Source organism: Spermophilus citellus (genome assembly GCF_964194105.1).
Source record: "Spermophilus citellus genome assembly, chromosome: 11".
NCBI lineage: Eukaryota > Metazoa > Chordata > Mammalia > Rodentia > Sciuridae > Spermophilus > Spermophilus citellus.
Window position 1 is genome coordinate 130,865,570 of NC_138192.1, and position 14,968 is coordinate 130,880,537.

The 14,968-nt window shown below is 47.0% G+C and overlaps 1 protein-coding gene across 1 annotated transcript in view; it reads left to right on the forward strand.

Moving 5' to 3' along the window:
* Positions 1-524: 524 nt before the first annotated feature.
* Positions 525-14,968, forward strand: part of TRPM8 (transient receptor potential cation channel subfamily M member 8) — a gene marked incomplete at its 5' end in the record, with an annotated part of 74,828 nt that continues 60,384 nt past the window's right edge. The window contains 5 exons of the mRNA XM_081260638.1: positions 525-641; positions 3,485-3,558; positions 8,748-8,904; positions 9,687-9,864; positions 12,124-12,296. Of these exons, the coding sequence (XP_081116764.1) occupies positions 525-641; positions 3,485-3,558; positions 8,748-8,904; positions 9,687-9,864; positions 12,124-12,296 (699 nt within the window). The remainder of the gene's footprint in view (positions 642-3,484; positions 3,559-8,747; positions 8,905-9,686; positions 9,865-12,123; positions 12,297-14,968) is intronic.

Below are 14,968 nucleotides of genomic sequence, written 5' to 3' on the forward strand. Positions count from 1 at the left end.
TGGGGCCCATCCAGCTACTTCAGAGTCTCAGGTCGTCCTGGGGCACATATCCTCAGGCCCTCTCTGGCGCCCTCTCTCAAGGTCCCTTTCCCTCTTTGCTTGACTGGATCAGATCCAGGATTCTCCTGGCCCAGTGGTCATGTCCTCTGTCCATGCAATCTGCTAGGTACATCACATCCATCGACCTAGCAGGTAGCTTGTGTGAGTCCTGTGAGGTGCTCCAGGAACGAACCAGACAGTCTGTTCCCCAGAGCGCCCAGGCTGGAGGGAGTTGCAATGTGGTACCATGTGCTCTGCCACTCTGGGGGCTCACCCAGGGGAAGACGTGCCAAAGGGCAGAAAGGCCAGCTGGGTCTCAGAGCCTGAATAGGAATTGGGCCAGGGGTACAATTTCCCTGGTGGGTTGGCCAGAGTGTGGGATGCATGGCAAGGGGTGGATGAATGGAAGGGGTGTCGGGGCTAAGCTCTGAGGGAGACCCTTTTGCTGGGTAACCCACACTAATCCCCAAATCTTCCCAGGCAAGATGTCCTTCGAGGGCGCCAGGTTCAGCATGAGGAGCAGGAGGAACGGCACTCTGGGCAGCACGCGGACCCTCTACTCCAGCGTGTCTCGGAGCACGGACGTGTCTTACAGTGAAAGCGTAAGTTGGAGCGCCCGGCCCCTTGCCCAGAGCTTGGGCAGTTAGGATCATTTGGTGACTTGTCTGCCTTCTTTACAAAGAGCCTCTCACTGTCCTCAGGGCGCCATGCCAGCAGGACGCCATCTCCCAACATAGCTCCCTCCCGCAGCCTCTTATACTCTCTGGCCATCTCAGATGCTCTCACTCGCCAGGAAGTAAAGATAACCCTCCAGGCTGATGTCCAGTTCCCTCTGACTAGAGTTAAAGTCAGGATGTTGGCTGGCTTCGCAGACTGGGAGGAGCAGGAATGGGGAGGGCGGGGTGCTGGTCAGATCAGTTTGCTCTGCCTGGTGGTTACTCAGGCCTGGCTCTGTGCACAGCTAAAGCCTCTGCCCTCCTCCTCCGGCTGGGGCCCGCCAGGGCGAGTGCGATGCTCAGGTGTGAAACGAGGGAGGCGCTGTCCTGGGTTGCCGCCCTGCACTTGCAGCCCCCAGTACTGAGCACCTCTTTAGTGCCTGCCCACATCTCGACTTGGTCCTGCTCTATGAGAAGTCCAGTATACAGAGGCTGCGGTGGCTTCCCCGCTGCTCCTACCCCTTGCTCTTCTTCTCTGACCCCAAACAAAGAAGTACCCCAGAGGAAGGGCCCTGGCTGGGTCCACTCAGCCTCAGGCATTGGTGCCCTGAGAGCTGGACCAGGGCTGTCTCCTCACCATGCTCCTGTTGCCCCTGAGGGTGGCCCTTCCCGGGTGCAGGCAGCCCTGGCAGGTGGGATTGCTGAGGCCGCCCAGGAGATTCTCAGTTCTGGGAGCTCCTGTTTGCCTCTAAGCAGACACATATACCTCTGCAGAGTGCATTTACAGAGGAAATGATCAGAACCAGGCCATTTTTATCATCCGCCCTCTGCTGTGAGCCTGATTCCACAGCTCGCAGGGCTGTTGACTGTTCACATCGTGGGAGGTAGTCTCAATTATTTAAGTAAATAAAAAAATATTACGAGGAAAAATGGACATCACAGATTTTCAAAATTCTTCCATATAGATGAGCATTGGAACTATTTTTCTGTGAAATCCACATGAAATTTCCAGCCTAGAGGTCACTGGTAATGCCCGGTACCCACTACCAGCTTGAGATATGGGATGTGGCCAGTGTTTCGGACGCTCCCCTGTGCCCTCCCTGTGGGAGGTCAGGCCTTCGCCTCAGAAGTCATAACCACTGTCCTGAATGTTGGGTTACGGTTGCTGGTTCCTGGCCTTTTTAGGGACACTTTTTGTATTCATGGGATTGTATTGTAAAGATTTTTTGGTGAGTTCTTTACATTGGTTTTGAGATTAGTGCACACTGATTCCAGCTGCTGCTGCTGATTCATTTCCCCGCTGTGCAGAGTTCTGCCACGTGCATGTGTCTGTCCAGCTGGAGGGCTGGACTTCCGGGTTTCTAGCCTTTGCTATGAGGATTGACACTACTCTTAACACCCTTGGGTGTGTTCCCAGGTCTCCTGAGGCATGTCCTTTGGTTTGAGACCAGTGAGTGGAAGGTGTCTATTTCTCCTTCATGGCGTTTGGGTTTAAGAAACAGAATTTGTGGGGGAACTTAGGTTCAAAGGATGGGAAGAGGAAGATGTGGTGCCCATTCTCTATTCCTCAGGACTTGCCTGGGCAGGGGATGGGGTGTGAGGAGGGACCTCCAGGAGAGGGCCCCCATCCTTGTGTACTGCTGGTGAAGGCCTTGCCGTGGGGAGGAGCCAGGCCTGGCTTTGCTGCCGGCCCCTCTGTGAGGTGACTGTGCAGGAAGCAGCCTGAGCTCTCTGACAGTCAGCACGGGTGCTCTGCAGGGCGTGGATTTGGAAGAGAAACCCCAGCAGCTCTAGCTCCCAAGGTCAAGATGATCTCTGAAGCCACAACCCCATCACCAGGCATCCAGAGTTTATGGGTCACTGTGGGAACCCCTGCCTCTCTCCACAAGGGCCTGCTCCCCAGGGAAATGACTTGATAGGCAACAGTGGACCATTTTCTGCCAAGTTTGTACCAGTTTTTCCACCCTGAGACCCACAGCTCTCCCCTTCACCCTGCTGGGGTTTAATGTCTTTTTCACTGGGTGCATGAAATGAGATCCCACTGTGGTTTACTTCACATTTGTTTCATTAGTAATAAGATCCAGCTCTGTGTGTTCATGGGTTATTTGTGTTCTCTTTCATTCAGCGTCTGCTCTTGTCTCTTGCCATTTTCCCCACAGGATTATCTGACGTTCTCTTACTGAATTATTATCCTTATATATTCTGATCACCAATCATATGATGACCAACATATGTTGCAGATATCTTCATTCATTTTTTTCATCTGTTTTCAAATAGCTTGCTTCTGCCAACTTAAAGGCAATTTTTTGTTTATAAAGGCTTTGGTGTTTATCAGAATTAGCCCCAGATATGCCTAACCACCTTGCCCACAGGGGAATAAATACAACCATGGAAGGAGGTTTTGAAACATCTTTTAAAAAGCAAGCAGAAGATTAATGGAAACCTGTGCTGATACTATTTTTTTTTTTTAAATGCTAGACTATTATGCAGTGCTTACTCTTCCTGGTAGCCTTAGAGACAGAAAAACATGATTCCTAGGTACAAGATAACTCTAAGTAACATTTGGAAACATTTGCATTTAGTTATAAAAATTTAAATGTATGCTCCCTTTAAAACACCACCACCACCACCAACAAAATCCTGGTGTAGTCCAAAGCATGAGCAAACGTTGGCTGCCTGGGGGGAGTTGTTATAACCTTTGAAGTAGCTTGGATGTATTTAGTATTCATTCATCTCATCAGGAGGCATGAATAAAGCAGTAATGTGTCATCCAATGTTTTTCTCCAAAGGACCTGGTGAATTTTATTCAAGCGAATTTTAAGAAGCGGGAATGTGTCTTCTTTACCAAAGATTCCAAGGCCACGTAAGCTACTGTTTCCCTCCATTTTTGCTTCCGTGTTTAAAAATTAATTATTAGCCACCATTACAACAAACAAATAAAAGCCCATTAGTGCATTATAAAGGTTGTTTTCATCTTGTAATTCCCAGAAAGGGTGTGTGATCAAGAGGATCTGGCAAGTATCTTATAGTTCTTCCCTAATTATATCATTTCCTGTGTATTTTTAGCTTTGATGATACAGCAGCTGTTAAGGTTGCTGAGAGGGGCCATCACCCCCTGCAGTACTCCCAGGAGCCTGGGAGCCCACCCTGGGGGCCTTGGCAACAGACATGGCTCAACCGCAGTTGCCAGGCAACGACACATTTGTGCACATGTGTCAATCCGAGTGGCCCTTGTTCCCAGCTGTGGTCTTTGCGCCTTCCCTTTTTACTGGGCTTTCATCTACTCTGAGTTTGGGCACATCAAGGCTGGGTTACAAAAGGCACCCTGGAGCCCAACACCCATGAGCGAGGGAGTGAATGCATGGGTGCAAAGCTGCTGGAAGACGTACCTGGATCTCATTAAACCATTCCAAGCCTAAACCTGCTCTTCTTGTTTCTCTCTGCTCCTTCTCTTTTGCTAGAGGGTAGCTGGTAATGGACTGGAAGCCAAGGCTGCAGTTAACTGGAGGATTGGTCCTCTGTGAATGGAGGCAGTGAGCAGAGCAGCGATGTAGGAATGGCAGAAGCTTTAGAATCAGCTTTGGTTCCAAACTTGACTTGGCTGCCCCTCACTGTGTGACCTTGAGCCCATTGTATTTTTCCTGAATTAAATTCTCTCATCCTAAAATCCTAGCAAAAACAAACCTCAGGGGTTTTGGTAAGGATTCAATGAGGTAGCACATAAAATACCTACCATGAGCCTAATAGGTTTCAATAGGATGTGTTTTCTGACTAGGTTTGAGTTAGAAAATGAACATCAAAGAAACTGGGAGATCTCTGCTTTGTCGTTGGTATAAATTTGCTCCTAAGGAATCATTCTGATGAGTGTAAATTCCGCCAGCCAGCTATCTGTTCTTCAAATGCTTCCCTGAAGGACTCTGCTGTCAATCTATTCATTTGACTGGTAGAGAACATAGTTTCATTCATTCAACATGTATTTTCTGAGCATAGGCTATGTCTTAGGAGTATATCTACATGATTTATAACATCACAATGCCCCTGCAAGGTAGCTGTGATTATCATTTGACAGATGAGTCAAGTGGGTTCAGTATTCTTCCATGATCATATGGAAGATGGATAGTGATTTGAACTTAGGCTCTCTGATTCCAAGATTGTACCTTTTCTTTTCTCCCCAGCTGCCTCTGTTTTTAATAATGGCAGTGCTTCAGGCAGGTCAAATTCATCAACACAGTCTCAGTTCCAGATGTCCAGTCTCATGAGCTTCCATGGATATAGAGGGTCTGTGGGGTATGATACTGGTGTCTTATGGCTGAAAAGCCCAGCTAGATCCAGGGCTCCCATGATGTCACCCTGTCCCTAGTATCCCCACCTGTAGATTTTGTCCTTCTATGGTGAGTAGGCTCTTCACACATGGTGGATAAATGGTCTCCATTCTATGGCTTATATGTTTATAGCTTCCCATTGTATTAGCTGGGGGAAAGGACCTAGAGGTTCTTCCAGTATCCTACACATATGCTCATGGCTTTTATTGTCCTAGCTTGGGCCTTATGTCCATTTCTCAGCTAACTCCTGGGGCTGGAATATGAAATATGCTGATTCCAAGTTGAGCTTGGGTGATGTGACCTCAATGACTCAGTGTAGAAAGGGAGGCTTCCTCAGATGAAAATCAGGGTGCACTTGCTAGCGGAAGAGGAAGTCGATGTAAGTGAAGGACACGTATCACTGTCCACCTTACAGGGCTGGATTACATCTCAAGGCTGGGTCAGAATGATGGTAGGTGTGCTAAGCTGTCGCAGATCTCAGCAACACAAGCAGAGAGCAGGGATACCCAGGGCCTACAGTTCCCATTGTACAAGGAATGCAGAGTATCCAGGGGAAAGACTCTATAAGCTTTGAAGTTCCCCCTATTTATTATTTCTAACTCTCCCTAGGTAATGTGAATATGCCATCAGACAAGTGAATCAAGGGAAGTGATTGTAAATATTGACACCCCTATTTAGCTGCAATTTTCCATACTAGCTGACCAGCTGCCTAAAGTCTCCCCAAAGAGACCCTGGGGTTGTCACATATGTGCCAAGTCCAGTCAACTCTAACCCCTTGTGGGTACCTGTTTCTCGAGAGGTCATTGGAGGGTGATGCTGGACCATTGCCCCTGCTGGGTATGCTCTGAGACATGCCACCTAGTGCTGGCACTCTTGAGGTGGTATCTCCTGGATCTGGTTGCTCCCCTCAGTTCTCACTACCTCAGCCATGCTGGGTTCCAGGCAGAAACAGAAGGTATGCCACTCTCATGGCACTGTGCAGCAGAACTTTCCAAGGTAATGGAAGTATTCTTTATCTGTGCTGTCCAGTGTGGAAGCCAGTCATTGTGGCTACTGATCATTTTAAATGTGGACATTACAACCTAGGAACTGGATTCTCTAATTTTATTAAATTCCAATGCAAAATTAACCACATGTGGTTACTGGCTGCCATATTGCCATATTGGATAGCATAGCTCTGTAGGACTCAGCCTTCTTCATCTGAGAGCTAGACCTAGGGTCCTGATGCTCACTGTCCTCTTCAACTCTTCTTTCCCATCCCTATTCCTCCTTCAGATAATGTGCAAACCATCTTCTTCATCTGTATCCAATTCATACAAATTGGTGCTGAAAGCCAATAAACCAGACAACTCTCATGGTTAAAGTCACCTGAGACTCACTCCGACCTTTAACAGAGAAAAGGAGTCAAGAGTCTGTCTTCAGTTGTGGCAAAGACAGGAGGGAAGGAATCTCTTCCCATCCTGCAATGAAGTTGGGTGGGTGAGGACACATCTAAAAGGATGGAGACAGGAAAGGAGAGTTGGGTGTCAGCCACAGCTTGGGAAGTCCCCAGGGACTTTGTAAGAGAAAGGGCTGAACAAACCGTGCTCAATTCTGTGTGACGTTTTTCTTGGCCAAATGGAGTGGTGCCCTTGGGAGCTGTTCTGGTTGGAGGACAGGGTGCTGCTGGAGAGGCAATTTGGGAATCTGGTCTCTAGCCCAATCTTTATAGCTCTAGCAAATATTTAATATTTTGACAAATATTTTGAATAAAGGTAATTTCCATACTCTATAGTAATTAAGGTTTTTGGTTACAAAAAACTCAACTAGTTTAGCCATAAAGAAGGGATCTGCTAAGGAGACAGGAATGCCACGTAAGAGAAGAGTGACTGTGAAACTGGGCCTCTAGGATGGCTGGGGACCATGACTGTACATGTGGGGATTCCATAAGTTCTGTCTGTCCATCTCTCATCTCCACCTCCTGGGCACCTACAGATTGATGCTGTATTGCCTGGTCTTCCCTGTGCCAAGCCTCGTCCTGAAGGGAGGTGGGAGCAGTTCTTTTAGTCCCATATTCCCAAGGAAAGAACTACTTTTCTTGGGAACATCCCGGAGGAATGTTCTGTTCCTGGGCCTATCCATTGTGGACAGTTCACAGGATTCAGAAGCTGATGGCATAGAAGAGGCTGTGAGTTATTTCAACACCCCCAGGATCCACGTCAAATGGGTAATCTCCACTAGGAGCCCCCACTGACCTATCAGTGACAGCCTTCCCCTAGCCATTTCCCTTAGGGGAGCCTGTGACTTGTAGGACCCCTGCTGAGATGATTTTCCCCCCCGTTGCTGTATCTCTTCAAGGATGGCTTTGGTAGTGACCCTGGGCAAGTTTTATGATCACACTCTTGTTGTCCTCCTCTACTGGCCCTGGTCCCTCAAATTCCTACTATTCTTCTGAATCCTGTCCAAAGATTGATGAGAGAAAGACCAGGAGAGACAGAACCAAGGGGTGGGACAGGCAGAAAAAAAAACAGGAGGAGGATGAACAGTTGTTTCTTTGTTGCCAAATTAGAACTTCTTTTGTTACTGTCCAACTCTTTGGGAATCCAAAACTAAAGAAGTAACTAGCTCTGGACAGAGGTGTCAAGTAATCATAAATGTGTTTTGGATGTTTTGACTGCATTTTTTGCTTCTTTTGGGTTGCTGCTTCCTTTGTTACTTCTTGGCTTGCATGCTTGGCACCCCCAACAGCTGAGGGTCACCTGTACAGAGCACACACTATGAACCAGGCCAGCTACACACCTGGCCTTGTTTCCAGCCCTCAAGTCAGCCCCACAGGGATGGGATTATGCCAGGATCAAAGGAAGTGTTTTTCCTGTTCCTCGATACACTTGGCCAGGTCTGTGCTCGGCTGTTCCCAAGGGATCATGAGCATCTTGAAGACAGGAATTGCATCTGGTTCATTCTGGAATGTCACAAAGTGCAGTCCGGGTCTGACTCAGAGTGCAGTTTCAGTTAATATTTGTTGAGTGATTACAGTACATTGTGGAAGGAGAAGAGGAAGAGGAGTTATCACTATTTTTCTGTACTCTTCCAATTTCCTGTGATGCGTGTGTCATTTAATGGACAATTATACTTAGTTTTGTTGTTCTAATGGGGAGAGCTAGTGTTTATTGCAATACTCTCTGTCTCACCCAAATTACTGAAAGTCTCCCAAGTAGCTAACATCTGCTATAGAAGGTGGGTCTCTCTGAACTCTGGAACACTTGGGCCCCTTCTAGGGGACTGTGTAAGCCCAGTGAGTACAGCCCTTGGGAAGGACTGCTCACCTCACTTTGGCAGAGCAGGACCGGCCAGAAAAGTGGTGGGGTTGGGGCTGAGGCCTGCCCCAGGGCTCCTGGGTGTTATGACCTAGAGGAGAAGCTGAATAAATCGACCCCTGGTTTCAGAGACCAATCCCACATTAGCCCCACGCCTGCTTGCATGGTCATTGGGTTCCCTGAGGGCTGGGCTCTGCTCTCCTACCCCAGCTCCTGGCACAGGGCCAGTTTGTTGGCAAATGGAAAATCAACAGGAATTAGACATCAAAAATAGTTTCTGTACAAACAACATAGATAAGGAAATGGTCTGAAAATAAAACATGATGGTAGAATTTCTTTCTGTGTTTAAGTTAATAATGCATGGTTATTCCATGATGTGATACTTAAGTAGATTGAATGAAATCTGCTCCTTCCTATCAATATCATTGGTTCAGGGAAAACGTGTGCAGATGTGGCTACACACAGAGCCACCACATGGAAGGCACCCAGATCAACCAGAGTGAGAAATGGAATTACAAGAAACACACCAAGGAGTTTCCCACAGATGCCTTTGGGGATATCCAGTTTGAGACGCTGGGGAAGAAAGGCAAGGTAAGTGTGGTCTTCTATGTAGCTAGCTAATTAGAATGCTGAGACAACTTGAGCTACCTTGAAGTACTGCTAATTGTCTAATGGTATGGAGGAGGAGTGTCCAGAAATGGCAGCAGAAAAAGATACTTTTTGCAAAAGTCACAAAGTAGTGACCAGATTATGCTCAGCTGGACTAGGTGGTCACCCAGCTGTCCCTGCACACACACTGTGGGTTTCTTTATAACACCCATGTTGGATCTCATGCCACAAAAGGTCAGGGAATACTTTTGTAAACTGTCCACTTAGCTTGGGTGTGAGAATACATGTGTCCTGACAAGGTGACATGCCCCTCTACCTGCTCCCGTTGTAAGCTCTCAAACAGAGTTTTGCACAGGTGTCCAATGGTTAGATGAGGTTGCTCCCTGTCTCCATGACAGTGCTGTCCTCAGACTGCTCTGGCTAGAAGCCTGGGCCTTGGAACCCTCTCGGTCCCAAGCCCGGTCCTGGTGGCCCTGAAGGCCACGGGCTCCCTCCACTGCTCTCTTCCATGGCCTGTGCCCAGGATGGCCCAGCATGGTCTCCTGCCTGCGCACAGCTCTGCCCACCCCAGCCTGGCCCCTTGATGTGTACCCCACACTGCAGCGGGACTACGAGCATCTGCCGCAGGTACCCTGCTCCGGACACCTCCCGGCGGGGGTGGAGGCCCCGGGGTGCACCGGGTTCGGCCTCAGGGCCCAACTGGTGCCCTCCACCGCACAGCCCCGGGGTCCAGACACCATCCTGACGCTTTCCCTCCCGCACAGTACATCCGTTTGTCCTGCGACACGGACCCGGAAACCCTCTACGAGCTGCTGACCCAGCACTGGCACCTGAAAACGCCCAACCTGGTCATTTCCGTGACGGGAGGCGCCAAAAACTTCGCCCTGAAGCCGCGCATGCGCAAGATCTTCAGCCGGCTCATCTACATCGCGCAGTCCAAAGGTGCCACCCGCTGGGGACGGGTGTGGGTCTGGGTGTCGCGCTGTGTGGTGGGCTCCCAGGATGAATCCTCCGTGCAGCCACGCGATTAACCACCGCTTTAGTACTAGTAGCATTCTCAAATGGACAGACAGGGGCTTCACCAGGTAACCCTTTCTATCCCCCTTAAGGGGCTTCCTCAGGATGATTTTATTTTATTTAAATCTAAAGGTTTCATTTTATTATTTACACATATAATTTTTTACCCAGAATATTCTGGTGCACCCAAAAGGAAAACGTGATTGTCTTTTAATTTTCGAGATCAATGATACACTTTTGGAAGAAGAGAGAGTGCAAATTCTAAGTACCATGTAAGCATTTGAGATAAAACCATGGTGACTTTGTTACTTGAAATATTCAACTTAATATTATCGTCCTTCTTTTTAGCTTTATTTTGAAAATTTTCAAATCTACAGAGAATCTGCAAAAATGATCCGATGAACATCCTCACAAGCTCCTCCTAGACCCCCTAGTTGTTAACATTTCCCCACGTGTCTGTTCTTATTTCACAAATATCTACATGTTATGTTTTTGGGGGGGCAGGATCTGAAGTAAGTTGCAGGCTGGTGGCCTTAGCCCCCAGTTCTTCAGCATGCCTCTCTCAAGAGCAGGCACCTCCCTCACCCCGGTGTGGCCTTCAAGCCCTGGACAGTCAACACTGACTGGTGCTCTTATCGGATAACAGCCATCCCTCACATTCCTACAGTGTCTTTTAGATCAAAAGTTGCCTTTCGTCCATCTGCACTCCAGATCCATGGAGCTTTCAACCAATGTCTTTTCAGTTTTCCTACGTCTTGCATAGGTCCTCAGCCCTTCTCTGACCTCCATTGCATTTTGCAGAGTAAGTGCCAACAGCTCGGGGGATTGACCTTCAGTTCAGGCTTGGACAGTGTTTTCTTATAAGCAGGCTAAGTTTCTCTGAGTTCAACATTTTGCATTTTCTTTTATGAAGATAATTTGACCGACAGAACTAAGGAGTCTTATTTAGATGTGAATTTTTCTGTAATGTAGAAAAGAAATTGTGATCCCCCCATTTATTCTTCTCAATTTCTTCACCAATTTGAGTGGTCACTGTGTCAGACACTTTGTTAAGGAATTAAGCAGTTTAGCTTCCTTCCTACTAAATCCTGAAAATACACACACACACACACACACACACACACACACACACACAACATTCATTCATTCAACAAACATTTATTAAGTGCCAACTCTGTGCCAGAATCATTTTAGGTGCTGAGAATGTAGCAGAAGAAAACAGAAAAAATCCCTGTCAAGGATGAGGGCCTGTTTCACTTTAGGTTACTGAAGTGGCCAAAGTCTCTTCAGGTTAGTGAGGTGACCAATAGTCTCCTGGTCCTCCATGTTGGTCATTTAGGGGGAACGTCAGCCCTATGAGAATTAGCTGAAGGAAGTGGGTAGAAGACTTGTAAGGGCCACAGCAAAGTTATCTTAAAATACCGAAAGGACTCCGAAGGGGAAGGGACTGAGCTTGTCCCTCTTTGCTGATTAGATCCTGGAGGCAAATGGTAAACAAAATACCTTCTAACAGCCAGAGGAGAGGCTGCCTTGGAGAGCCCCTTCTGGGGCTTCCATTGCTAGGGCTAGCCCCCAGAGGCCGGTCACTACTCTCGGTGGATTCCTGTTCGAGCTGCAGATTAGACCAGTGTCAATTCCATTATGCTAAATAATATTTTGTAGGTATTTTAGGTACTTCAGTTTTGAACACACACACATGCATCCTTTTGCAAATCCCTTGCCATTGTGATTATCAAATACAGACCTGACCCATGTGCAAAATTATAATTATTATATAATTATAAAGCAAAGCAAAATTGCAGACACTAGGGCCATTCCTGGATGATCCCACTCCAATCTGACCTGCAGGTTCTTCGAGCAGAGTAAAACTGCTGTCCTTGGCAGAACCACCTAGCTCACTGGAAGGCTCAGGCCAGGCTTTTACTGCTGGTAAAGATTCCCCTGGACACTGATTGCAGATGCAGACTTGCTGACCCTACGCCCCAGAGAGGCTGATGACACAGATTTAGAGTGGGACCCGAATCTGTTTCCTGAGGAATGCTTCTCAGGAGCCTGGGGGACGTCCCTCACCCATCCCATGGCCTGGCTGCCAGGGCTGCATCCTGGTACTCGCCAGGGTCTGGGAGCACAGCCTGGAAACCTCCCCTGGTACCAGCAGAACAGTTGCTTTCCCCTCGTTGACAGGTGCTTGGATTCTCACGGGCGGCACCCATTACGGCCTGATGAAGTATATCGGTGAGGTGGTGAGAGACAACACCATCAGCAGGAATTCGGAAGAGAACATTGTGGCCATTGGCATAGCAGCGTGGGGCATGGTCTCCAACCGGGACACCCTCATCCGCAACTGTGATACAGAGGTATGGGTGGGATGGGGAGGTGTTGTGGGAGAGAGCTGAGGACATGGGGCTGTGGCCTGGATACCAGGGCTCTGGGGTGCCCAGGGCAGCCTTTGGAGGCCTGCCTTACAGGGATGGCCTGTGGGTCTCTGGATTGCGCACAAGCATGGCATGCTTCAGGAACTCCCCAGAACCGCCTGACGGTGGATGAGCTTTATTGGTTACAGTTCATTCCCAGCAACCTCATGTTAGGGTTGGCTCCTTCATTCTTTATAACCAGGACCTGAATCCACCCCAAAATACTGCAAATGTTGGTGTCATACCTTCATTGCTCGGCTACACCCACAGGCATGCAAGCCAATTACTGTGCTCCCTACTTAGTTTGGCATTGAGAAGGCTGTGAGACCCACCTGGCTAATGTTTCCTGTGAATGTATCCGGGAGGAATCAAGGCACCTTTCAGGTTCAAAATACAAGGAGGCCGCATGGGGTCTTTATCAAGTGTGGAATTTTTCAGACAGTATTTCTGGTGAGTTGAGGACCTTAAGCAATGGGTGGTCCCTGCCAGAAGCTGTTTAGAATGTTTAGAAACCTTCATTTAGTCTCCACCTTCTTCCACCGAGGGCTCTGTAGAAGTTCACGCAGTAAATATTAGGGAGTTTCAGGATCACTATGGTGCACCAAGGAGAGTGGTGCACCAAGCGTCCCCACGAGGCAGCGTGGTAGAGTGGAGGAGGGTGGAGAGGAGTCTGTGTGTTGCTCCTTTCCCAGGACACAGTCTTGAGCCAGGTCCCTCTGTGACTTGTTCAAATCACAGCCTGCATAGTCACGGGGTAAATTTATCTAAATGTCTCAGTGAATGGTGGTTTCTATTATTACTAGATGCTCAATAAGCAATGGCAAAATGGCCTCACAGTAAATGGTACCCTCAGGGGTGGGGGCCTTGGATCAGGGTTTGAAGGTGGCAGCAGGCTGGGTGGGACTAAGTGCCATCTTCTATCAGCATCGCTTGTCATGCGCAAGGAGCCACCTTAGAGTGGGTAATTATCCCCATGGTGAATACAGTACAGATGTTAATTTGTAACATCTCAAAACATCTCTGAAGTTTGTGGTTTTACCCTTGAATTAGAATGAAAAGACTTCAGGGTTTCCCTGGAGGCTGTGTAGGGGGCCCTTCTCCCTGGAGGCCGGTCAGGGGGTTCTTTTCAGTCTACAAGTAAAACATGAGATGACGTGTAAGGATTTAATGGAAATGTCCATCACTCAGAAATGAATAGACAAACAACCAGCCATCTGGAAAATAAATACTGGGTCAATAATTTACTTTCCAGAATATAATTTAAGGAACAAATGGAGCTGAGAAATTAGACATAATATTTAATATTGAGAAAAATTCCGAGAATGCCACATCTAGTTGTATATCAATAAATCTAAAAAATCTCATGAAAATTGATATTTTTTCTATAAAACTATAGTTTTCCAAAGTTGATTTAAGAAGAATGAGAAAATACAAATAGAGGAATTATCCCTGAGTGATAGGTAAAGGGCAAGGAAAATTTACCTCCCATATCACGCTGAGTCGGGTGGTTTAAGCCAGTGAATGATGATGCAAGTCTAGCCATTGCTGATTTAGAAAATGTTTAGAGCCTTCCATTACATACAGAAACATGGGGTCTTCATAAAATTTTGGATAAAGAGCAAACCTATGCTATCTGTATCTAGAGCATAAAACTCTTCATATAATAGGTCCAGCAATCAGACTTGTGAATGTATCACTAGAGAATATAATACTTGGGCAAAGATGTTCACTGAAACATTTCTTATAAGGCAAGGGTTGGCATAAACCTAAATATCAAGCAATTCTTATTTCTCAATTTCTATTATTATATTTTTATTATCTGATAACATTTATTATTAGATGGGGAAATCTTTAGGTGGGTACTTTGCAAATATGAGGGAAAAATCATGGAACTATTAAAATATATTATTTCCAAAGGTATTCTGATAGTTTAAGAAGTATAATTTTTTTTAAGAGAGAGTGAGAGAGGAGAGAGAGAGAGAGAGAGAGAGAGAGAGAGAGAGAGAGAGAGATAATTTTTAATATTTATTTTTTTAGTTCTCGGCGGACACAACATCTTTTGTTGGTATGTGGTGCTGAAGATCGAACCCGGGCCGCACGCATGCCAGGCGAGCGCGCTACCGCTTGAGCCACATCCCCAGCCCCAAGAAGTATAATTTTTTAGTATGAAATTATGAAATATATTTATACATATAAAACATAAATATACATTAGTTACCTAGAATAATACCTGTTATAAATATGTGTTATATCTAGAAAGAACTGAACATACTAAGCTATTGATGTGTGGGTCATGGAATTAAGCATAATTATAATTTCCCTCTTTCTTCCTTTATTTCATTTCTATGATAAATGTGTTGCTCTTAGAGCCGTGGGGTGCTAGCTCTGTTAATGACACTCTTTGGTGATGTCATGTGGATTCACAGCACGTCCCACGATCCTGGGGCTGGTTTCCTGGTTTCTTTCCTCTTCCCCTGGGTTGCAGTGATTGGTCTTTGGTGTCCTTGGACCACCTGTTTGTAATAGCTTGGTGGCCACTCATCCTCTGGTTTCTACTCAAGGCTCCATGGCAGAACCCACCACCCGACGTCCAGCTGACCTAAACAATGCGACGC